The 26334-nt window shown below is 46.6% G+C and overlaps 1 protein-coding gene across 20 annotated transcripts in view; it reads left to right on the forward strand.

Moving 5' to 3' along the window:
• TOGARAM2 (TOG array regulator of axonemal microtubules 2) overlaps nucleotides 1–26334 on the forward strand; it is a 149969-nt gene that overhangs the window by 95890 nt on the left and 27745 nt on the right. For 17 of the 20 annotated variants that reach the window (XM_029592985.1, XM_029592980.1, XM_029592991.1 and 14 more), the window contains 4 exons: nucleotides 1611–1728; nucleotides 4795–4898; nucleotides 9859–10057; nucleotides 23169–23385. In XM_029592985.1, coding sequence (XP_029448845.1) covers nucleotides 1611–1728; nucleotides 4795–4898; nucleotides 9859–10057; nucleotides 23169–23385 — 638 coding nt within the window. Of the gene's footprint in view, nucleotides 1–1610; nucleotides 1729–4794; nucleotides 4899–9858; nucleotides 10058–21515; nucleotides 21680–23168; nucleotides 23386–26334 lie in introns of those variants that run through there. The other 3 variants (XM_029592975.1, XM_029592993.1, XM_029592992.1) reach the window with 3 other exon arrangements.

Here is a 26334-nt window from a genome sequence, read left to right on the forward strand (position 1 = left end):
CCAAATGTATCAGAAACAAATTTAAGTTTATTATTGCATATCAAAAAGCAATCCTGGTACCTCTGGGAGATACGGAGTAGTAGTTCCATCTTTACAGAACTACTCCTGTGTGTCTCCCCATACATGAGTAAAGTCCTCTTTTTTTTTTTTTTATAGATAACACAGACAGTCTCAATCCCCGTAGTGCTTGAATATATGGGAGGATCACGTTCCTCGTGTCTCATGTCCAAATAAGACAAACTAAAATCTAAGTACCCTGTTCCCCCCTCCCACCTTGAGGCCCAGTTGAGGCCCACGTGCTTGCTGCTCACTGTCAATCTTCTGTTAGTTCTTTGTCCTGTCAATCTTTCATCCTCAGGGGGAATTAGAAAACTCCAGCTTCACTGGGCCCCTGAGGTCGAGAGAGTATCCTGTGAGAATGTAACCTCGTCCATATGCTCCGTGTGACCTCATGACCCTCCATCATATTTGAACAGCTCCAAATGCAGTCCAGATGTCTCCCAGAGTCTCTCCAAGCTAGGGTCAATTTGAGGTTCTCATGGCCAGAATTTCATATACCCAGACTCCTTTGCGGCTTGGCCTAAGCCAGAATTCTGTGTTGATTTCAGGCACACATATATCAAGTTGTAGTTCTGATTGTCTCGTTGATTTCTCTTAGACAGTCAGAACTACAATTCCATGTATGCCATGGAGCAAAACGAGGACTAGATTAGCTTGTTCAGTCAACCTGGGGTGAGTTGGGAACCCTACTAGATAGATTTAGGGCAGCCATTTGCACAACTGGAGTTGTCCGGCTAAATTTAGCTGGTTCGCACTAAAATTGCACTGGGAGAATCTTTTTGACTGGCTAAATTTGGGCAGACACATTCAGATGGTCAGTGGGGGAGGGGGGGGATTTTCCATGTCAGGTGTAGCCCGGTATTCCTTTGGAAAATTCATCCTCATGTTGCCTTAGTCCCGATTCACCCATTTTCTGCAGAGCTGGGATAATACAGGGGCTCCACAGCATTAGAGACTGCAAATAAATGCCCTGACTTCCATGGAGGAATTATTAAAGACTTTCTGTTCTTCTGTAACCACCTTTTTACATGGTCAGAGGAGAAACATTAATACAGTAAATGCTTTGGTTTCCTTGGGGAATTTATTACAGGGTGTATACATAAATCGTGCCTGCAAATTACAGGATTTTTTTTTTTGTGTGTGTGCATATCGTGTTCTGTGATGCCATATTTCATTTCCAAGTATCTCTGCATCCTGTCCTATAGTATTTATCTAGTCTAGCGTGTCTTATCTGTCTACAAAGGTGATGACAGAAGAAAACAGCTTCTTGTAATGTTTTGTATCTCACGCAACACTGGAAATTAATTCTTTTGTAGGACTAAGAGTAGTACTCTAAAATTGGCTTCTAGCTTGAAGCTTCTTTTATTTAACTTAAAAATTCTGATATATCCTTAACCTTTGCACTCCTTGTTCTGATTTCAAGAAATCACATGTCTAGAAAAAAAATTCTACTTTTTTTTTTTTTGACATGAATAAATCAAATTTGTTTGCTGCATTCTTCTTCCTTCATGGTCACTAATGTTCATGTCCGTGCACGTGTGCCTCACCAGGTTCTATGGCCGGAAGATGCTCAATGTACTGATGTGCCATCCAAAGTTTGAGGTGTATATGGAGCGCTCGGTCCCTTCTCATGACCTGCGGGACATTATGGCCACCATTAAACAGAAAGTAAGTGGACAGGATGGTGGCCACTGCCATGGCTGAGTACACTTTGTATTTTCTGATATCTTTGATAGTACCATTGCTCGTGAAATGGTGTGGTGCTTAACACCCCCAACCCTTATGAAAAGGTTCAACCGTGATACCCAAATGAATGAGGTTGAGAATCCCAAAGCATGACCTGCTGACTGTCCATCCCTTGCAGATAGGAGAACTAAGGTATTACTCTGCTGTCCCTAAGCTCGCATATCAGACAGTTACAGAGAACAATTCAAGCTGCAGATAAGTGGCAAATAAAATTAAACCAGTATCTGACCCTTATGAGAAACTGTGTTCGAATGGCACCTAGTGCTGCAAAGGGGGACACATTTTCAAGTTATGCCTCCCACTCCTCCTCACTAGTGACTGGAATTACTCTGTGACTCATAGGATGAAAATTGGCTCCGTGCAATCTCCAAGTTTCTTGCCGTGTATCATGCCCTCTGGCAAGATATAAACACGACGGATAGGGTTGCCTAGCCTTCAGGATTGTCCTGGGGTCTCCAGGATGAATGGGCAATCTTTGGGATGCTGCTGGGAGCAGAACCCGGGCAATAGTCAGAGGTGCTTCTCTGAAAGAGAATTCTAAGCTGGGAGGGGGATTGGGTGTGCTGTTGGCTTAGTGTACTTTTCATGTATGTATGGTGGACACTACAGACCAGCCAGCTATTATTACCACCATGTTTAAGGCAATGCTTCCCAAACCTTTGAAGCCCAAGGCACACAGTGCAGATATGGAGAGGATTCATAGTCCAAAGAAGAGCCAGGGAACTAGGGAAGCACTAATAGCCCCACCAGTCTCTTCCAGACTTTAAAACAAAAGGAGAAAGTGGGTGGAGACAGACATGAACTTTTCACAATGTACCAGCTTCCTCTATAGAAGTCAATGTGATGCGGGCAGCCAGTTAAGTTAGTTACTTTGGCTGCTGCATGTGGCTGCCAGAGCGCCTTCATTGCTGCTTCGAACACAGAGTGAATCACATTGAGTACAAAGTGCACATTCTTCTTGTTTCTCTCAGCCTGGGGATAAGACAGAGGCTGGAAGGGTTTAAAGGAGGAGGCTGAGAAAGGGGCGAATGAGAAGGTGCCGTATGTACTGTGTGTGCCAACCAAAGTAGGCCACAGCTATCCGTGCCCTGCCTGCTGCCCATTAATTATCACACATGCTCTAGCTAGGAAGACGAGGCATGCATAATTAGTTACACACGTTCTGAGAGAGGAGGCTTCTCCATGCTTAAGAGCCACCACTGCTGAGAGATGCAGTGAGCAGAGCCCAGGTGTGTGGATGTGAGCATCAGGCGGTGTTGACTTTTTTCCATGGTGCACCGGATCAGGTCTGAAGGCGCATCAGTGGGCTGTGGCTTGGGAAACAGTGGTTTACGGAGAAAAGCCAACTTGAGCAAAAATACTCATTTACAGGACACAACATTTTATGAAGTAACCATAAAAATATGTCTTCATTTTTTAGTCTAACGAATGTTTTAAAGGTATGACTTATTTACTAAGAATAGACTATTTGTTTTTTAAATTAAAAGGGGTAAACTAACATACTCACACATTAACATACATTAAAAAGTGACTTTAAACCCACTCTTTAATAAATACAATTCATAGTCTTACCAAGGTTTGCAGTATCTTTTTGTTTACGTAGCAGGCTTGCACTTTGTGCCTACATAAGACGTCTGCATGTAATCTGCTCTTTTCCTAATAAAATCAATTGCAATAATCCCAGCCATTAGACCCATTATAGAGTATGACGAAACCTCCAGGAACAGGTTCATCCAGAGCTGGAAAACTTAATAACAGATCTGGGGAGGATTAGGCAGAAGAAAAATGGACTCCCCCCCTTAGGGGAAAGAGCCGATTCAGATGAGAAAAATGCTTTACCAGGGATTCTCAGCTGCGGTCCTCAAGGGTCACAAAAAGCCCTTGGCTGGTGGCCTGGGGGGTGGGATAACACTGTCCACATTGGGACAAAGACCGTGCATACTTTTTTACCCGTGGGCTTTGCACCAATTTTCAAAGCAAAAGTATGCGCATGCGTTCACTTCGAAACTTTCAGCGGGCACAAAGTGTCATACACGCAGGTCACGTACGCCTGCTTTTTCTAGGGGTAGAATTTTGCTTGGAAAGTATGTGCAGAGATTTGAAAATGCCGTCTGGGTGCGGGCCTCCTCCCTCCTGATCCTCATGCCCCTCTGGAAGGGCCCGTGTTGTTAAATTCCGCAAGTCGTTAAACACCCTGCATGCTCTTAGCCGCACCGAGACTGGGCAATTTTCAGACGGACAATTAATGCCAGAAAAATGTTTCTTACCCTCAAGAACTGCTTTGGAAAATTGCCCTATGGCTGTATGTGCATGGGCGTAGTCCAAGAACCAAGTTGATCTGCATGTCTTGGTAACTGTGGAAAAAACACTCAGACTTGTTTGTGGAGTTTGGAGGACCGGTGCTGAGAAACCCTCGCTGTAGGGCAGCGCTTCCCAAACCAGTCCTCGCGTGCCGCCCAGCTGGTCAGTTTTTCACGATATCCACAACGAATATGCATGAGAGAGATTTGCAAGCGATGAAACTCCAGATCAACTTGGTTCTTGGACTATGCCCATGCACGTAGATTTGTAGATTTGTCGTGGATTGCCTGAAAAACCCGGCCTCATGGACCGTTTTGGGAATGACTGTACTAGAGGGCAAAACCAACCAGTACACTTCACAGAAATGTTGCACCCTGAATCCTTACTCCACCCAAGGAAACCTGGAAGAAAGACAGAGATAAAATGAGAGGACGAAAGGGGCTGCAGGGGAGGTCGGGGGAAACAGGTAATACCATTTTGAGAAGCTTGTAAGTAAAATGGTGAATCTTCTGTGTACTGGCTTATATTCATCAAGGATGTCCCGAAAACCAGAACCGTTTGCAGCCCCTCTGGGACTGCAGATTGAAACCCCACCATCTTATATAATTAGAAACGTAACGTACAGCACCCTCTCAACTTACAATATACAGCAAATCTATCTCTTTTTTTTTTTTTTTTTTTTTAAAGGGAACGTGTGACAGCATATCAGAACCACCGTCCGCTAAAACTCGAAGACCACACCGGAGCAGCAGCATAGCCGCATCCCGAGATAGCCTTCTCTCAGATGAAGGGTAGGTTTGTTTTTTTTCTGTACCATTTAACAGCTGGCACAGTGGAATCTGATGCTTTGATCGCTACAGGGAATTTACTCTGATTTATTTGATGACGAATTTGGATCGACCAGGTTGCATGGTGAGATTTTAGAGAAATTTCCACCTCATTAATGAGTGCTAAAGTATTCCTACGGTGTTGGGAAGTTACTGAGAGTGTTAGCTGAGTTTATGATCGGGATAACTTTTTTTTTTTTACCTTAAAGGCCAGGAGGAAAAAAAAAAAAGAAAAGGCAATAGTTTCATTAGCCATGGGAGTTGTGCGACTAGTAACAGGTTTGATTGCTTCTGATTTCCCTTCATTCAGTGAACTAAGAACCGTTTTCCAGCTGGGGGCAGGCGTGCGATGCTTAAGGTCGCAGGCCCCACAATGTATTCAAGGGCCTTATTCATGTGGTCACTTCTAGGCTGTAGAGCACTGAAAACCAAGGGGTAGACAAGTTAGAAGGAATGACTTAAATTGCTTGATGGGTTAAGTCTGTCGCAGCTTTCTAGTGAGTTCCACAAATCAGCCAGCTGCTGTCCATTCGTGGAATGATTACACCATTTGTGTAGACTGTTATTTATCTTTTTCCTATGGGGGCGAATCCGTTTGTTAGCATTTTCATATAATGAGGTAATGAAAACCGCCAAGCTCTGGCTCCAAGAGTCTGTCACAGCTTGTGAATGGGACTGGGGTGTTGAGGAATAAGCATATACATCAGCATATACACCAGCATATACATCCGCATATACACCAGCTCCTAGCTCCTGCAGGTCACTGTCTTCTGTGTGTATCTGTACAGCACTGCGTACACCTTGTAGTGCTACATAAGACAGTCGCGTGCGCGCCCATGTAGGCGTGTATGCCGGCTTACATACATATGTGCGTGCATGGTGTACAATAAGCTGTACGCGCGTACATGTCCACACAATTTTATTTAGACTCTCGCGTGTGCGCGCAAATGCTGCCTGTACCGCGTTAAATGGGGGGGGGGGATTTTAGTAGATACGCGCACTGACGCAAATTGCAGGTTTCCCCAGTTCGTTCCCAGTTTGCCCTGGTAAAGGACAGGACTCTCCCAGTTAACTAGCCTACCTTTTACCCTGCTACACTCTTTAGATAGTTTTGTTTCAGGACTTTACACGCCATCCATAGCAGAAGTAAAGTTAACGTGGTAGGAGACTCTGGCGCACGCTTGTGCGTGTAAATACTTACACACAGATTTCATTGAGAAATCTAGGAACGCCCGTCCAGACCACGGTCCCGCCCTGCTCCTTTTTTTGCAAAAATATTTTTGCACGCAGACCCGGAGAGGCGCGAATACTTGTGCGCTTTTTAAAATCATTGCAGTGCGCGCCGGTCTGACTTCTGTGCGTATCTCCTGGCTTTGGCGCGTGCAGGGCTTTTAAAATCTGCCTTTAAGTGACCGGGAGACATACTAGCAATGCTGCGGGGGACTGGGCAGTTGCACAGCAAGAAATCAGATTTTGCAGTCTTTTGCCGTGGCCACGGAATTGTGGGAGACCGGGGGCCTTGATTTATTTCAAGCTGCAGTTGCATCAAAATGCTGGAACTAGAAAATTATATTTTTGTTTGAAAAATCACTGCAGTCTACCACCGTGCTGTTGGAATTAGTTCACCGTCTCCAAATTCCAACGGTTTACCTGAAAAGAAGGAATAACAGAATCCTCATTAACGTCAAACATATTATAACGATACAGCTATCGAGAAGGCGATTCATTCTTTTAGTTTACGAGAAAAAAATTCTGTTACTAGTGAGAAACTGCAACATTTTTAGGCCATAGAAGTCACACCACTGCTTGCAAAGAGAAACCGCGAAACCATTCTTGTGTTGAACCTGCTCTGAAGAAGAGAGCCAGAGGGAGGCTGCATTAAAGCTTTGGTCTGTGCGCTTCAGATGAACAGATGGAGCTGCAAGCTGCCTGTCAGACGCCAGAATCCCAGCGGGGCGGTGGGAGGGAGGTGGGGGGGGAAACAGAGGATCCCCCAGGCGCATTTCACGGTACCTTCAGTCCCCACACACCAGCCCAAGGTGCTTTACAGTTTGGAAGTTCAACAACGTGTGTGCGGCCAGCTCTGGGGTGCGCATCTTGGCGGCGCCTTTCTGGTGCCTGGGTGGCGGGAAAGCTTCCGAAAAGGAAGAAGGAACAGTGTTAAGCAGGGGCGTGCAAAGGGAGGCACAGGAAAATGATGGGTCTGGCCGCAGATCCCACGGAGATGTCGGTGGCAGGGGCATCTGAGCTTTCACACCTCGGTGCCAGAACTCGGACGCTTCAACCACTGCCTGTGTTTGAACTGCTGAGGGCTCTGATCCTTTGGTTGCGTGTTGATAGGTGCATGGCATGAGATTATTGTATTAAACACCCGTGGCAGATCTTATTGGCATCCCCCCCCAGACTGAACCGCCCTGAGAGCACCGGAGAGGGAGCCTGTACAGCTTCGTTCCTCCCCCCACCCCGCGTCTGTTATTGTATCGGCCTCTTCTTCTCTCTTGATGCTTGGGGTTTCGGAGCTGGCAGACCTGGTACTGCTATTTTTAATGTCGAGGATCGGGTTTTACTTAATCCCCTTGTGGAGAGAGAGCAAAGTTTAATGAGACCCTTGGAGCATTATCTGCCAGGGATCCTGTTCTGTGAAACTTGAAGGTGTGCACGAGAGCCATCTGTAAATGTGAGAGAGGAACTGCTTTTGGGAGGAAGGGGCGTGATATGGTCCCCTTATCAGCATCTAGGGCTACAGTGACCTCCTTCCCAGGCAGCTTCTAGATGCTAATCTCTTACCGCTCTGTGGGATAAGCTGCTGTAAGTCCACTCGGACAACTAGAAATACAGATCAACAAAAATGTTGTAGGCCAGACCTCTCTCTTTTTCAGGGCTGGCAGTTTCCTCCTGCTTCTTAGAACCGGGGCCGGGACCCGGCACTTGGCACCGCGAGCCTTCATTTGCAACTGCCTGGGGGATGATTCCCTTTATTTTGTGTCCGCTCCCAAATTGCTTTTGCCCAGTCACTGCAGTGACTGTCCTGGGCCAGGATGCTGTGCACCGGTGCTCCCTCTGGGACCCTGCAGTCATGGGACCTGATCCAGCCACTAGGTGTCGCCGTTGCGTAATGACTGGGAAATCCGTCGGCCCCCCCCAGGGGGTGTGGACGCTGCCTCTTCATGACACCCCGGCCCCAGCAGACCCAGGGAGGGGGAAGATCTGAACCAGGCACTGACCCCAGATCCTCGGTGGCAGTGCAGCGCCTGCTGCCACTGAGCCTCCAGGACCAGCTTAGGACATTTGCAACGTGAGATGTCCGAGCATTGCTTTTTTTTTTTTTTTTCATGACGTTTGCACATCTCTGCTTGTGACCAGCTGTCAAGCTGTAGTCCCTGACAAAGGGACACTAACTCTGAAAAGCTTGTCAAAAATGCATGCAGTTATTCCAGTAAAAAAGGAGTTTTACACTGGAGGATAAACCAGTTAACCATAAGTGAGGTGCTGATTTCTGTGCTAGCACAGGGAGGCAGCAGACTTTTTTACAGCACAAGAGAAGGCAGTGGTAAAATAAATACAGCTTTTATAAGCAGGGGCACTATCCACCTGCTCTCTGGGCTATACCATCTGGAGCTTTGTAAAAATCCCAGCAAATGCTCCCCGCTCGTTCATTTTCGAGTCCCGACTTCAAGCAAGAAAAGGTTGATCTGACTGGTAACAGCTGGAAATTGGGCACAGGGCTCAGATGACGATCGTGGGTCACAAGCTTCTTTCACCCTCTATTAGTGAGACTCAAGGATGGGTGAGAAGTTAAATTCTCTTTTCTTGTATCCTAAGAATTTGCTACTTACTGCGAAAGGGTTTCTTCACCTTAGTGGAAAGTAGCAAAATTCTCCAAGAACAAGGCAAATCCCAACAGGTTCTTTAAAAAGGGGCTTCCGTGGAGTATGAAAAATACAATTTTTGTTGCAGGAATGATTTACAGGGGCGAAAGCTCCACTTTCTGTTCATCAGTAATCACACTTTTTTTCTATGGCAGTTTTTTTTACAAAAGTATATATATTACGCCTGTACAACAAACTGGAGAGTTACAGCACTGGTTCTCCTGTATCTTTCCCAGAAATGAACTTCATACACATTTGGACCTCAAATGGAACATCATTCACGTGCCTTCAGAGTCTCGAGAGCAGAAACGGAGCTCTTCTTAGCACAGGAAAATTATTAGACAATTAACTAGCAGAGCCGGATTAGCACAGCATCAAACAATCCAGCCATTCCTCCAAATAATTCATATGCATCGCAGCCAAAAACAGCGCGTGCATAAAACTCACTTTTAATTCACCAGGGCAAGCGACGTAAAAAAAGGTCATCACTAGCCCCCCCTTGCCTCCAGCATTTTCTCAAGGGCTTGGGCGCGGCTCTGCGAAGGGGAGGGGCGGGGCAGTTAACGTCTGATGTCAGCTGGTTGGCCCCCATGTTTAGAATTTGCTCCCACTCCGAGTGGCCGGTTTAGCTGCTATGAGTGTGGGCGGCCCCTGAAGGTGTTCCTGGGGCAGGGATAGATTTCCAGTGCTGGGTGGTTAAACGGGTGGTCCATACGGCAGATTTGGGCTGCTTGGATTTAGGAAATGTTAAGCCAGCATGCTGGAGCAGCTGAAAATTCACCCACACCCGAGCAGCCAAGGTTTGCCCACCTAGGTTGGGTGCTCATCAGTATTAGAAAATGCAGATACTTATATACCAAAAGTTCAATTAATTATTTAAAAACACATCAAAATTAAATACAAGGACGGAGACAAGCATAAGGCTTATTTTACATAAGCGCATCTGAGAACGGCTGGATTGGTTCTTTTGAGGGGAAAGTTGCATGCACTAGGTTAAACATCTCTTTTCTCCAGCATTATAAAGCTATAATAGGTTCTCTCTCCTTTAAATTGAGGGCCGACTCTGAGGTTTCGTCTCAGTCATTCCCAGCAGCCCGCCACCAGTCCATCCGTACGGCAGAAGTTACGGAGCAGATAAAAGAGCTGAGCAAACTGCTGACGGCCAAGCATTTTCAGGACAAGATGGACGGAGTGACGCTTCTGTTGGAGCAGTGCAGGAGCAATCCCTGGTTCGTCGCCTCAAACATCATCCAGGTCAGTGACTTTTTTTGGGTTAAAGACAAGAGTCTGGGTTGGCTGAGCCATGGCTGCTGTCTAGGTCTCCAGCAATGAGCCGAAGCAAAATATGCAGTGCTCATAGGCCTGGACCCCCTCCCCCACCCCAGAATACAACACAGCTGTTGTGAAACATCCGGGTCCTGGGAAAGCTGCAGTGAATGCTGTAGGCATTGCAGTGTTCACACCGAGTAGAACTCAGATCACCAATGTTTGCCCTGACTTAGCTGGTTCTTGGCTCTAAGAGTCACCTCAGATCCTTAGGGGTAACGAATAGGGGTGACTGCCCTGGGCCCCGCAATATGGGGGTCCAGGGCAGTCACCCTATCCTCAACACCGTAATGTCCTGTCAGCTTGGGAGGGCGGAGCCATGCACATCAGCATTGCAGGGCCCACGCCCTCCGAAGGTCAGAGCTGCTGTTTGGCCTGGCTCCGGCTGTGCTATAGAACAGAATCTCAGGGTTTGCCTACCCCGACTGCTGGCTTACTTCTTAGTCCCACTCTTCTGAAAGGTCTGACCTTGTGTTAACCTTGAAGCATCGTTTTAATTCATGCTTTACCCATCCCCGTGGTTTACGTGTACTATGCAATGGGTTTAGAGAAGTCGGCGGCCAGAGATGCAGTGAGGGGGTAGGATGCAGGGAAGCAGTTCTGGTGCTTTTGGTTATACTAGGAGCTCAGTTGGGACTGGGGATACTGCAGAGGAAGCTTTCACAGCCCCTGTGGGGGAGGGGGGAGTCATGGTCCTTACATGTTTGGCCTATGGTTAAAGCATTCTAGAAGGAGACCTGGTGCCTGACCTATGACTCAGGACCGTCACTGCAGTGACCGGAATAAAATGCGAGTTGGGAGGGGAGATAAAGTGTGTGTGGTGGGGAGGGGAGGAATCCCAGGGTATTTGCATATGAAGGCTGATGGAGCTGGGGATCCCAGCCTTGGCTCTGATTAAGCTGGAAATTTTTTTTGTTTAAGTATGTTTATTAACAGCAGAGAATTCTTGTACAAGATTGCAGTTTGACAAAATATTTGCAAATTTCAACAGGTAACCGGTCATCACATAACTCAACATTTGCCAGACTCAAAAGCTGGAAATTTTTAAAAAAGCAGGAGTGCACAGCAATATACAAGATTGGGATCTCTAAACCCAGGAAGCTTCAGCCTAACTAAGCCCAGGGAGGCAGGAGGAGAGGAGAATCTGAAGGGTCTGAGGGTTGTGCTTGAATTGCTAGGCGGTGCTGCCAGTTCTGTAACCACATTTTGTTGGGACTTTGCAAAGGGGGAGGGGAGGGCAGGGGGCAGTTCAACCCAGCGATTTTTTTATCCTCCTGCTTTTTAAAAATTTCCAGCTTAATCAGAGCCAAGGCTGGGATCCAGCTCCATCAGCCTTCATATGCAAATACCCTGGGATTCCCCCCATCCCCCCACACTCGTTATCTCCCCTCCCAACTTGCATTTTAATCCGGTCATTGCAGTGACTGTCCTGGGCCATAGGTCGGGCACCAGGTCCCTTCTAGAATGCTTTTATATATGACTTAATGGCCATAAAACATATTCCTTCTTGTGCTTAACATTTTCACTTTGAAATGATATATATATATATATACATAAGAAATTGCCATACTGGGTCAGACCAAGGGTCCATCAAGCCCAGCATCCTGTTTCCAACAGAGGCCAAACCAGGCCATAAAACCCTGTAAATCGATGTCTCTTTTGCTTCAGGAGCAATAGAACTTTAGGGGATGGGCGAGTCATCGCTGTTAATCTGGATAGGTGCCACCGGCCATGTCCACACCCTGTCTGGAAGGGTCAGTTTTGCTCCATTCTGTACATCTCATGGTAAAGCAGAGTTGCTTACCTGTAACAGGTGTTCTTCGAGGGCAGCAGGATGTTAGTCCTCACACGTGGGTGACATCATCAGATGAAGCCCTGAAGCTCAAAACTTATGTGAAAGTTTCAAGAACTTTGACTTGGCCCACCTAGCATGCCCTATACCATCTATCCACACAGGGTCCCTCTTCAGTCTTGTAACATAGAATTATGATTAAAAATAAAAAAAAATATGAAAAACCCAACTCTGCGGGGTGGCGGGCGGGTTTTGTGAGGACTAACATCCTGCTGTTCTTGGAGTACATTTGTTATAGGTAAGCAACAAGCAGGATGGTAGTCCTCACACATGGGTGAATCCCTAGCTAAAGGCTGCTCCTCAACAAAAACGGGACCGAAAGACACTTAACTAGGTGCCAATGGGCACAACAACACCGGTGCTGTTGGTAATAGAGGGGGAGAGAGCCTGATCCCAAACAAAAGGCCCTAGGCAGGAGAGTTGGTTTCTACACCTCAAACAGATTCCGAAGGACAGATTGACGAACCTACTGTTGCGTCAGCCAACCCTATCCAGAAAGTAATGAGATGTGAATGTGTGGAGAGAACTCGATGTTCTCTCCACACATTTCTCGTGGAGAGATTTCCTCCACGAGAACTGCTCTCAAGTGGACCACCGACGCCACCAAGGCTTTGACAGAATGAGCCTTGACATGATTCCCAAGATATGCAGTCCTGCTTGGACATAACAGAAGGAGATGCAATCTGGTAGCCAATTGGATAGTGTCTGTTTGGCAATGGCAACGCCCAAACTATTTTTATCTAAAGAAACAAAAAGTTGGGTGGACTATCTATGGGCTTCTGTCTGCTCTAGAGAGAAAGCTAAGGATCTCTTGCAGTCCAAACTGTGCAGTGCTCATTTGCCTTGGTGTGAATGCGGCTTGGGAAAAAATATTGACAGGACAATTGACTGGTTAAGATGGAAATCCATCACCACCTTAGGCAGGAACATAGGGTGCATATGCAAGACAACCTGTTGTGATAAAATTTAGTATACGGTGGATAAGTCACTAAGGCGTGGAACTCACTGACCCTGCACGATGAAATGACTGCCACCAAAAATATGACCCTCCATGTCAGGTACTTCAGGTCACAGATGCAGTGGCTCAAAAGAAGCTTTCATTAGCTGAGCTAACACGTTGTTGAGGTCCCAAGACACAGCAGGAGGGCTTATGGGGAGGCTTCAACTGAAGCAGGCCCTGCATGAAATGAACAACTATAGACTGTACAGAGATAGGCGTACCATCTACACCATGGTGGTATGCGCCAATTGCATTCAGATGAACTCTATTGGGGTTGGTTTTCAAGCCAGCCTCAGATTGCTGTAGACGGTAATCAAGCAGTTTTTGTGTGGGGCAGGAGAAAGGATCTAAGGCCTTCTGCTCAGACCACACAGAAAACCTCCTCCACTTGAGTCTGTAGGACTTTCTAGTGGAACGCTTTCTAGAAGCCACCAGGACCCGAGACACATCTTCTGAAAGATCAAGCGACTGCAGAATCAACCTCACAGTATCCAGGCTGTGAGCGACAGGGCCTGGAGGTTGGGATGCCGCAGCCTGCCCTGATCTTGCATAATGAGATCTGGGGAAGTCCCCAGACTGATCGGTTTCTCTTATGAACACCTCCCGCAGGAGTGTAAACCAGACCTGTCTCTGACAATGAGGGGCAAAGAGTTTCAAAGTCCATCTGTCCTTGCAAAGCTTCAAGAGAGTCTTCGCCACTAAGGGAATCGGAGGATGCGCATATAGAAGACCCTTGCCCCAGTGATGGGCAAGGGCGTCTAAGGCTGGTTTGCTGTCTGACTTGTACAGGGAGCAGAACCAAGGCACCTTCCTGTTGTAGAGGGTTGTGAACAGATCTACATCTGAGTTCCCCCAGAGGGGGGAATATCTGAGAGAATTTGAAAAGAAATTAACCGTAAAGGCAAAAACTCATAATAAAAACTTTAAAAAAATATATCCAAAGCAGAAAGCCTGCAAAGGAGTAGGTTGGACCGTTAGATGATAGAGGGGTTAAAGGGCACTTAGGGAAGATAAGACCATTGCAGAAAGACTAAACAAATTCTTCTGTGTTTACTGATACCTATTCTGGAGACAGTTTTCAAGAATGATGATTCAGATGAACTGAACCAAATCACCGGTGAGCCTGGAAGATGTAGTAGGCCCAACTGACAAATGAAGAGTAGTAAATCACCTGAACTAGATGGTATACACCTGAGGATTCTGAAAGAACTAAAAAATAAAATGTAATACCTATTACAATTAATTCGTAACCTATCATTTAAATTATCCATTGTACCTGAAGACTGGAAGGTGGCCAATTTAACCCCGATATTTAAAAAGGGCTCCAGGGGTGATCCGGGAAACTATAGACTAGTGAGCTTGACTTCAGTGACGGGAAAAATCGTGGAAACTGTTAACAATCAAATCACAGACAGGCCGATACAGTACAGTGCGCTCTGGTGGAGTGCACTGTTAACCTGCATTTGGACGCGCATTTTTGACGCGCTAGCTTTACCCCTTATTCAGTAAGTGGTAATAGCGCGTTGAAAACACACGTCCAACCCCCCCAAGACTAATAGCGCCCACAACATGAAAATGCATGTTGATGGCCCTATTAGTCAATCCCATGCGATACAGTAAGTAAAATGTGCAGCCAAGCCGCACATTTTACTTTAAGAAATTAGCGCCTACCCAAAGGTAGGCGTTAATTTCTGCCGGCGCTGGGGAAGTGCACAGAAAACTGCTTTTCTGTGCACTTTTTCCCTCTCATGGAGATATTAAGTCAGAGGTCCCAAAAGTTTAAAAAAAAAAAAAAAAAAAAGTTAAAAATATTAAAAAAAAAAATTTAAAATGGGCCTGCGGCTCACGGTTTGAAAACCGGACGCTCAATTTTGCCGGCGTCCAGTTTCCGAACCCGTGGTTGTCAGCGGGTTTGAGAACCGACGCCGGCTAAATTGAGTGTCGGCTGTCAAACTCGCTGACAGCCGCCGCTCCTGTCCAAAAAGAGGCACTAGTGTCCCTAGCGCCTCTTTTTACCATGGGCCCTAATTTAAATAAATTAATTTACTGAATCGCGCTCGCCCACTCTCCCGCAATTTTTACTGTATCGGCCTGAGAATAGATAGTCATGGTTTAATGGGACACAGCCAGCATGGATTTACCCAAGGGAAGTCTTGCCTCACAAATCTCCTACCTTATTTTGAAGAGGTGAATAAACATGTGGATAAAGGTGAACTGGTAGATGTAGTGTATTTGGATTTTCAGAAGGTGTTCAACAAAGTCATGGGATAGGAGGTGATGTCCTTTTGTGGATTACAAACTGGTTAAAAGACAGGAAACAGAGAGTAGGAGTACATGGTTTGTTTTCACAGTGGAAAAAAGTAAATAGTGGAGTGTCAGGAATCTGTACTTGGACCGGCGCTTTTTAATATATTTATAAATGATCTGGAAAGGAGCACGAGTAATGTGATCAAATTTGAGGATGACACAAAATTATACAGAATAGTTAAATTTCAAGCAGATTGTGATAAACTGCAGGAAGACCTTGTAAGGCTGGAAGATTGGGCGTCCAAATGGCAGATAAAATCTAATATGGACAAGTGCAAGGTGATACATATAGGGAAAAATAACCCTTGCTATAGTTACACAAGGTTTGGCTACATATTTGGAGTTACTACCCAGGAAAGAGATCTAGGTGTCATAGTGGAGATAATACATTGAAATCATTGGCTCAGTATGCTATGGTGGTCAAAAAAGCAAACAGAATGTTAGGAATTATTAGGAAGGGAATGGCAAATAAAATGGTGGATGTCATAGTGCCTCTGTATCGCTCCATGGTGAGACCGCATCTTGAATACTGTGTACAATTCTGGTTGCCGCATCTCAAAAAAAGATATAGTTGCACTGGAGAAAGTACAGAGAAGGGTGACCAAAATGATAAAGGGGAGGGAATGGTTCCCCTATGAGGAAAGGCTAAAGAGGCTAGGGCTGTTCAGCTTGGAGACGAGATGGTTGAGGGGGGATATGATAGAGGTCTACAATGAAAGGACTTGAACAAGTAAATGTAAATCAGTTATTTATTCTCTCAGACAATAAAAGGACTAGGGGGCACTCCATGTAGTTAGCAAGTAGCTCATTTAAAACAAACTGAAGAAAATTCTTTTTCATTCAACACATAATTAAGCTCTGGAATTCATTGCCAGAGGATGTGGTTATGGCAGTTAGTGTAATTGGGTTTAAAAAAGGTTTGGATAAATCCCTAGAGAAGTCCATAAATTGCTATTAATCAATAAGGAATAGTAGCTTGGGATCTATTTAATGTCTGAGTACTTGCCAGGTACTTGTGACTTGTATTGGCCACTGTTGGAAACAGGATGCAAGGCTTGATGGACCCTTAGTCTGACCCAGTATGGCATGTTCTTATGTTCTTACCCTCTGGTCCGGGAACCACTCATGGGGTCTGAAGACTCAACTCAACCTGTCCACTACCACGTTCTCTGTCCCGGCAGGTACTTGGCTCTGAGCACCATCCTGTGGGACAGGGCCCATGATCAGATCTAGACTCCTTCCTGACACAGTCCATGGGGTATGACTCCCTGCTTGTTGACATACCACATGGCTAACAGGTTGTCAGTTTGGATCAGGACAACTTTGTTGGACAGCCGATCTCAAAGCCTATAGCATGTACCTGATTGTATGAAGCTCCAAGAAGTTGATTTGAAAAGAACATTCCTGAGCGGACAGTTTGAGTGGGGAGACTCTGAAACGAGAGCGGACAGTTTGAGTGGGGAGACTCTGAAACAAGATCTCCTGTTCCAGATTGTCCTGGTGGTGGATACTTTCCAATGAGGCCTGGCGAGATGGGATGACTCGGATGCAATCCTGGAGGCTCTAAATGGCCTGGCGCCACTGTGACCTCAGGGTCTATTGGGCTGTGCGCTTGTGTAAATGTGCTAAGGGAGTAACGTGGACAATTGCTGCAATATGGCCCAATAGTCTCAACATGTGCCAGGCCGACTCCTCGCTCTGTTGAATCTCTGCCTCAGTGGTCTCTGTGGCGATGGCCCTCTGGCAGGAGAGAGAGGCCTTGGCCTGACCTGTGTCTAGCAGGGCTCCTATGAAGTACAATTGAGGTGACGGGTTGAGATGGGACTTTGGGTAGTTTAGAATGAACCCTAGTGACTCCAGCATCCGAATGCTCGAGCTCATGGACCTGATGGTCCCTGCCTAAGACATGCTCTTGACCAGCCAGTCATGCAGATATGGGAAGACATGCACCCCCAGTCTGTGGAGGTGTGCAGCCACCATGGTCAGGCATTTTGTGAATATCCATGAGGCAGATGCGAGCCAGAACAGCTACACTCAGTACTGGAAGTGCTGTGTTCCCACCACAAATTGGAGATACTTCCTGCGACCTGGGAAGATCTTGATATGAATATATGCATCCTTTAGGTCGAGCATAGCCAGTTTCCTTTTTGCGAAGGGGAGATCAAGGTGGCCAGGGAAACCATCTTGAACTTTTCTCTTTTTAGAAACTTGTTCAAGGCCCTTAGGTCTAGGATGGGATGAAGTCCTCCTGTTCTCTTTGGAATCAGGAAGTACCTGGAGTAGAATCCCGGCTCTCTGTGCCCTGGTGGTATGGGCTAGACCGCTCTGGCTATTAAAAGGTAGGAGAGTCCCGTTTGTAGTATGTCCTGATGCACTACCGGCCCCCATGTGGGCACAGAAGGCAATTTGGTGGGTCACTCAATAGATTAAATTGGTACCCTTGGCAGGTGATAGACAGAACCTACTGGTCCGAGGTTGCACTGTGCCACTGGTTCGCAAAGAACCACAGCTTACCCCCAACCCGAAGGTCCATTGTCTCTGGTACGGGCAACTGGCTTACATTCCCTATGGCCCAGTCAAAATACCGTCCCTGGAGTTGACTGAAGAGCTGGCTGGGGTTTTGGGGCTCTCTGCTGCCTGGGATGGCCGCAGGAGTCCTAATGGTGTTGACAGGAGTGAGGAGGCGGAGGATAGTTCTTCCTCTGGTGAAAAAAAGACTTCCTTGGCCCCAGTCTCGAAGGCCTCCTGGATGAGAAGGATGGGTCCTGAATACTGGTGGAGGGTTGTCTGAGGGTCTCATGGTGGTCCCAAAGTTGGGCCACAGCATCCCTCACCCTATCTCTGAAGAGATTTTCTCCAGTACACAGCAAGTCATTCTTGTACCTCTGGTCGGAGATCCAAGGCTTACAGCCATGCCATTCTGTGGACATTGATTTCTGCTGCAGAGAATCTCAATGTCAGTTTGAAAACATCGTAGGTTGCACGGACCTCATATTGTCTGCACTCCAGACCCTTGTGTACCAGCAACATGAGGATGTCTTGCTGCTGTTGAGGCAGCTTCTCAGCTACCTCTTGCACCTGCTTTCAGATGCCCTGCGAGTATTGGCTTATGTAGAGCTGGTAGGCAGTGATGCAGGCAATAAGCATGGCATCTTGGAACAACTTCTTCCCAAGAGCATCCACCGCTCTGAGGTCCTTACCCGGTAGTGTTGAGGAATGGGTCCAAGAGCGCTTGACCCTTTTGAGAGCGGATTCAACCACCACAGACTGGTAAGGCAGCTGACGCTTATCAAATCTGGCAGTCTTCTGGACGAGGTAGACCCTGTCCACCTTCTTACTAACAGGAGGCACTGTGAGGGGGTGTTCCCAAATCCTCAGCAGCAACTCCTTAAGGATCTCATGTACTGGGACCACTACAATCTCCTTAGGAGGCTCCTCAAACTGGAGGATCTTGATTATTTTGTGCCTGGCATCCTCCTCTGTTAAAAGTTGAAATGGGATGGCCTCCCCCATCAACCTCACAAATCCTGTGAAGGACTTCCTTCGTTCATCTGGAGAAGAAGGGTCTGACGGGAGACCATCAGAGTCCCTGGAGGAGGACACATTTGGATCATCCCTCCAGGAGTCCTAGGGACCCTCATCCTCACTGTTTGCTACATGGGATGGGGCCCTAGGTCCTTGGCCTTTGTCCAGAGATGCAGGCACCAGTAGAACTGGATGGGGAGGCTACAGACCTCAGTATCTCTGCCAGCCTTGGTGGAGCTTCCTCCTCCTCGAAACCGGCAATAAGCATATATCGGTAGGGGGAGGCCTCTGTGCCACACTGAGCACCAATGCAGTCCCGGGAACCGGCACCAGCCAGCTCAGTAACACATTGATGAGCACTTTGAGTTTCTCCAGAAGCTGTACGAGGACAGGCAGCATCAGGTGCCGTCAGTGCCACTGGACCAAAGCCCTACAGCGGCCGTTCCATTGCCAGCTGGACTCAGCTCTCCAGCTCCTCCTCAAACATTGCCAATGTCAACATCAACTGAGAGGAAAAAGGGGTGACCAAATCTTCTTTGGATCCGCGAGGGGGATCGGCGACTGGCACCAGGACCAGTGGAGACCATCGTGAACCCCAGCACCGATAGAGGATGGGCTCTTCTCACAGCAGGGTCACTTTGGGGGCATCACGAAAAAGCCGATGCATCCCCGCACTCAGCACCGTGTATTGATGAGGACCAGTGCCGATGCTTCTTAGGCTTCCCGCAATGCTTGGCCCAGTCTTTGCCTGGTTCTGAGGTTGAAGACAAACCTGGTGTCCTTGGCTTTCAGGAGATTGACAATGGTTGGTCTCCAGCACCTCTACTGTCCTTTGGTGTGGCTTAAGGTCCATTGATGCCGCCAATGCTGATGGCTTGGACTTTCTCGACTCGAAGAGCTGATCCATCCTTTTGAGTCAAAGTTAACATCTCTTCGGGGTCATGTGGGTGCATAAGCAACCACCCTAGACATCATGTGATGCCCCCAGGCAGAGGATGCATACCTCATGAGGATCAGTAACAGAAGTGGTCTTCAGGCACCAGGGGCATTGGTGAAAACTAGACATGGCCATAATGGGGCGAAACAAAAGGGCTGCAAAGTTGAAAGCGATGGCGGCAGGTGTCAATGACCAACAGGCACCGAGGCACTGCCACCAAGGGAGGGAATCAACTGCATAAGGAAACTTACCCGACATGCCAAAAACCCTGACTGGAGACACTACGGGAAGGCACCGGTGACAGAATCAAAGGAAAAAACGCAAAAGCGCGAAGAGCAGTAAAGTTTTCCACAAGGTTAAAAACAGCCATAGTAAGCTCAATCACACCGCAAGGTTTACAGCTCCGTGGAAGAGACTGAAGAGGGGACTCCATGTGGACATGTGGTATAGGGCATGCTGAGCATGCTCAGTATGCCTAGCCAAAGTTCTAGAAACTTTGGCATGTTTTCCGCATCAGGGCTGCATCTGATGTCACCCATGTGTGAGGACTACCAACCTGCTTGTCCTCAGAGAAACAGCAATACAGTAGGAAGGATGAGAGCAGTAGAGAGGAAAAAATACTCTTTCTAAATGCGTTCTAATGTTTTCTTTCCTCAAGAGTCTTTGTTTTAATTAAACAAGAGTCAGAAGTTTAATTATGGTGGCTTGGGGGGGTGGGGAGTAATTTTATAATAACCTGTGTAAGTTCTGAATTTCAAAAATGCAAAAGTTAACGCCAGTTTTCAAAGCAAACTTATGTGCATGTCTGCTTTGAAAATTATCCGAAATAACATGTAAAAAAATAACCTGCACAGGGATACTCCTGCTTTTTGCAGGGCTTATTTTGTACAGTTCATTTACGCACAAAGTTTTTAAAATCAACTTTGTCCCCCAGATTGAACTACGTTTTGAGTGCATAAAAGTAAGGACAAACCCGGGCAGTTTTGTAACAGGCCATTTGTTAATTTTTTTATTTTATTTAACAACTTTTTTATACCTATATTCGAGGGTGCATCATATCTGTCAATATATATATATATACATTCATATTTATGTGCATAAACCTATGTGTAAGCCATTTTCGGTTAGCAGTAAGCCCTGGGTAAGTCCTATTTTTAAGCTAGAGCCTTGCACGTCTGTAAGGAGGAGGATATTTATTTATTTATTTTATTTATTTATTTAGGTTTTTTCTATACCGGCATTCATGAACAGATCACATCATGCCGGTTTACATTTGAACAGGGGGTGCATATAAAAATAAAACTATAAACTGGTGCATCAGGGTTGCAGTTACAATGATATATATATATAGCCCCTCCCTTAGAGGAATCTGGAATGGCCGTCCCTCTGTGAGGTTTTTAAGCAGCTCCTTAGAGGGAGTCTGTGGGAAGTATTTTATAGGTTTTGTGAAGTTAGGTTAGGAGGTAGTGCCAGGACCCTCCGCTGTTGATTTGTTTTACTAGGGCAGAGACTTTGTTTTGAGGCTCAGGAGGAAGTGTTTGGCTGCCCCTTTGCTACTTGAAGGGAACATCAGGAGCTGCTGTTCCAGAAGGATCCCTCCATTGGGGATCCAGATACAAGGAAACAAAAGCAAAGGGCTTAACAAAACTGTGAATAAGAACTTTTCTGATATCACTGAGGGCACCCCCCAGGTTTCTTCACCTCTGGAGGGAGAGAGAGGATTTGCAATTCACTGTCAAGATTGTTTTTATCTGTTCTTACACAGGGTTGAAGGGGGGATCCCTGTTTCCTAAAAAAGGATACTTCCTCTACCCAAGTCCTTCACTTTTCCACACCCTGGAGGGTGGAGATGCCCGGGGTTCCTGTGAGGAAATCTTTCACAGATTGAGAGAAGGACCTGTAATCAAGTTAACCTTACCTGTGGAGCTAATGACAGAGTGAATTGTGCCACTACACTATTTATTATCCGAAAATAAACTTTGATTTGGACACCACCTTGGCGACTGGAGTAGTTTTTGCACCATAGGCCTACAGTGTGAACTTTCCTATAGTGTAATCCTCTCCAAGGAGTACATAGACTTACAAAAGACACCCTTAGCACGTGGGGCTGTGAAAGGTAACTTCTCCCTCGGCCAACAAAGGACCTACACCTCGAGGGAGAAAAGAACCAGTGTCTACAGCTAGCCAGGGTCCCTGCCCCAAAGAACTTATAAATTCTTTTATGGCCTCACCCGTGCAGGACAGGCACTCTGGGGTGGGGGGTTACATATGTTTTACGCAGGTAAATGGCTTTGAAAATTAGCCCTCCAATGGGACTAAGGTACATCTGAAGGGAAACATTAGCTCTGTTTCACCTGGAAAGGGAAGCATGAAGAGTCCTAGCTCTGCCTCCGTTGGCAGGTTTCACAGCTAAGATCGCCACACGCAGGCACTGGCAAACACACGGTGCCAACACCTGGTGCAATTTGTGACAATCTCGCCTGTAAAGAACTATTTTGGCATTTTGCCGACAGATGTTATAGGCCCCGTTTCCAGCACAAACGCTCGCTCCTTTGCCTGCCATCTCAAGGAGCACTTTGGTTTCACCTCCGATGAGTCACGGAAGAGCACAGCGTTGACTCTGCCCAGAGGAAGACGAGAGAGGTTTGGAGGCACTCCCACGTCGGCGGACAGATTTTCTGCTTTTAAGCCCTAAACTCATGTCTAACATAAAACGGTGGTGTGTACAAGTCTTGCAGTCCCGTTTAATTTTTTTCTGCCATGTGCAAATCAGTTTTTAAGCCTATAGTGTCACAATGATAGCGTTTCACTTGGCCCTGTAGTTGCCCCCGAGGGCATTTTTAATTTGGCTTGCAGCGTAGCACACTCAATATACAAAATAATTTTACTTGGAGAGTAATTTTCAAAGAGACAGTGTTTTACATGCAGAAATGGCCTTTTATAAAACTGCCTATCTGATATGCGAGTAAACTTATGTACACATTGCTAATTTTTGCGTAAGTTTACCTGGACTGAGCAGCAGCGTTCCTAGGGGCAGAGTTGGGAAGGGGTTTTGGACTTGAACATATATTTTTCGATTTTATGCACATAAATTTTCATGAAAAATATGTGCATTTTAGCAGGTGTACGTCATGTGGGAAGATTTGGTGGGATAATTTTCAAAGCTGGAAAACTGGTGTTATTTATACTCACATTTGCTGACTTTTTAATGCATGATGATACACAATTACCCCATAAGGGGCATTTACACAGTTTACTTTCTCACAAACACTAGCAGCCTGAACCCTGAATGCTTTAATATAAAGTAGCATAAAATAACTACAAGTACAATAGAAAGGTCTCTTCATTTTAATATCTACCTACTGTTTCTAAACATGATCACAAGTCATGCCTAGAAATGCTTGTTTCTTTTTTTTAGATCTTTGACTCCTTCACTCCAAGACTTCAGGACTCCAATAAGAAAGTGAACCAGTATGCTTTGGAGTCCATGGCAGTCATGATCCCTCTGCTGAAGGACAGCCTGCACCACGTTTTAATCTCCCTAGTAACTCCGGTCACTGATAAACTGAACTGCAAGAATCCCGGTATTTACACAGCAGCTATTAAAGTTCTCGATGAGCTCATCGCCAACTTAGGTAAAATTGTCCTCTTTATGCCTCTGTTAGAATTGAGATGAGTGTGAGGATGATACCACCCAAAAGGATGTTTTCAGCACAATTGGGCATTAGATCCTCTTTGGGTACATTTTTCAGTCGTGCACCTGAAACTGAGGGGACGCGCATACTTTTAAGCTGGCACAAACTGAACCAATATTCAAGCGAAAGTCACCCGCATAAATCCTGTCGGAACATCGGATAGCTACGCGGATAAATGCATGTGCACAACTTCATCCATTTCTAAAGGTTGGCGTAGGCGTTTATTTGCCTGGAGCAGGGGACAAGGAAGCAAAAAATATCACCAAATAGAGATCTTAAGTGAAGGACAAATGATTAATAAGGAAGGAGAAGATTGAGCATTTCAGTCATAGCTTGTTTCATTGGAAGGAAAGAAGGAAGGAAAAGGCGAACGAACTAAACACAGGCCATAGAGCTCTGTGAGTCACCATACACTTGTTTTGGAGTCGGAAAGACCTAGAGGGAATGGACATTTAAAAACTTTCCTTACTAAAGAGAAAGGGATACTACATTCTCTGGGAAAGAGAGTGGTTCAGTTTTGCACAACCGGACTGGGAATGCAGTGGGGGAGAAGATTTCTTTCAGAGGTCCCCCTGAAAGAAATCTTCAATCTGAAATTTGCCCATGTCTGGAGAAGAAAAGATTTTGATCTTTCTCTGGTATAGAGAGCTGTGTTGCAACCGTCCCTTCCCGACAGCTTCACTCCACCTACCTTTCTTTGCTCCTCCTCTTGCTGTGAATGGATGCCTTGGCTATTGTAGCGTCTGTCTGCGGCCCTCTTCGGCGTTCCCGGATCGGCTTCGGCGCTGCCTCTCGCTATGCTCCACTAGTACCTTGGGGCACGCGCGTGCCGGGCGGCCCTCTCTATTTCCTACTTGGCGCGAACATCAGGAGCGTCCCCCCGTGATGACATCACGCTGCCCAGATATTTAAAGCCTACAATATTTGCTAGCATTTGAGTTAGCAAGGGGGATTCTTAGGGATGGGATTCGCTCTCTGTACCCAGCTACTCTGCCTCCAATTCCATTGGACTCTTAATGCTAATGAGGTACCCGCTCCTCGGGGGCCTCACTTGCTATCAGGAAATCGGTACTCTCTCCTCGAGGGACCATGTTCTCTAACTCGCTGCCTGCTCCTACCTTCTCTTCTGCCTGGGAGGATTCGCTATCTTCAACACCAGTGAGTACTACCATCTTCACCTCAGAGCTGTTCCCTGGGACCAGGTACTTGCTCCTCGAGGGCCTGCCTCCGTTCCAGCCCTGGTGCCATCTCCTACGTGGAACCGCTGTGTGAGTACATCCCCTTCAAGCCTCTCAGCTCTCAGGGATCAGGTACTCGCTCCTTGAGGGCCTACTCTCCCTATCCTGGGGTTCTCCATACTGGGCTTGTGCAAATTCCACTGTACTCATTATTCTCAGTTCTTTCCACTACAGCACTCCTAGCGGAGGAGTCGCTGTTCCAGCACGTGAGGGATACTAGCCCAGCTGGGCTACTTCTACTGCTCACCACTGCCACTTCTGGTGGCTTCATCACATTGTCTAATAAAAGATCAATCTCTGTGTTTGTGTGTCCTAAAGCTGAGCCTGACTTGTGGCCCCTCACGGGATTTCCCCCCGTGGGCGTGGTCAGCTGCCACAGCATCCAAGGGTTCACCCAAACCTCACAGTTTACAATAGATTGCTAACTCCATGGATCCTGCACAGCTCAATGCCTTGCAGGCCATTCCAGACCTGGCCCTACGCATTGCTGAACTACAAGATGCATTGGAGAAACTCACTTCAGCGTTTCATCAGCTACAAGCACAGAAGACGCAAGGTGCTACTTCCAGTAATGACGGTCAGTTACCTGAAGTAACTATAAAGACAATGGTACCTCTGGCTGCTCTATTTCTTTTCTCTGGAGAGATTCAAAGAACAAGAGGTTTCCTAAACCAATGCTGCATGCATTTCGCATTGCAGCCTGCACACTTCCCTACAGTCTACGCCAAGACTACTTATATTCTATCTTATCTTGATGGAAGGGTCTTGTCTTGGGCTTCAACGCTGTGGGAACGTAAGGATCCAATCCTGCAGGATATTGATGGATTTCTAGAATTATTTAAATCCGTTTTCGATGATCCTGCTCGAGTGACTGTTGCTGGTTCAGACCTGGTAGACATGAAGCAAGGCAACCGACCACTGGCTGATTTTGCAATAGAGTTCAAGACTCTTGCTACAGAATTATGCTGGGAACCTAATGCCTGAAAACTCTCTTCTTCAGAGGTCTGAATACCCGCTTGAAGGACGAGCTTGCCGCTCGTGAGACACCTGACTCGCTGGATGAATTAGTGGCTTTGGCTACTAGAATTGACCACCGGCTTCGTGATAAGGTGAAAGAACTCAAGCCTACTAAAGGACCGGTTCAGAAGGAGACTCATGCTAAACTTGCACCTCGGGTGGTTCCAGCAGTGCCTGTTGCCAGTAGAGAAGAACTGATGCAACTTGGTCGCAGTCATTTGACTCCAAAAGAGAGAAGACTTCAGAAGAGGCAAGGGTTATGTATGTACTGTGGACAAGCTGGTCACGATGTCCCAACATGCCCTATTCGTCCGGAAAACGGACGGGCCTAAGTCCTGCAGGAGGACTGTTCTTAGGCCTTACCTTGCCTCCTCCTCTGCTCTCTCTACCAGTCTCCCTGATTTGTGGACTGTCTACAATCCAAACTCTTGCCCTTGTGGATTTGGGGGCAGGAGGCAACTTTATACTTCGACGTCTAGTGGAACATTTGAGGACTCCTCTCGTTACTTTAGAAGCTCCACTACTCTTGTCTTCCATCCGTGGAGAGCCTTTGCCCGGTGATGTGACTCTTCGCACCGAACCAGTGACTCTTTGCACCGGAGCCCTCCATACGGAGACAATCTCCTTCTTTGTG

The sequence above is a fragment of the Rhinatrema bivittatum genome, chromosome 3 (genome assembly GCF_901001135.1).
Source record: "Rhinatrema bivittatum chromosome 3, aRhiBiv1.1, whole genome shotgun sequence".
In the NCBI taxonomy this organism is placed as follows: domain Eukaryota; kingdom Metazoa; phylum Chordata; class Amphibia; order Gymnophiona; family Rhinatrematidae; genus Rhinatrema; species Rhinatrema bivittatum.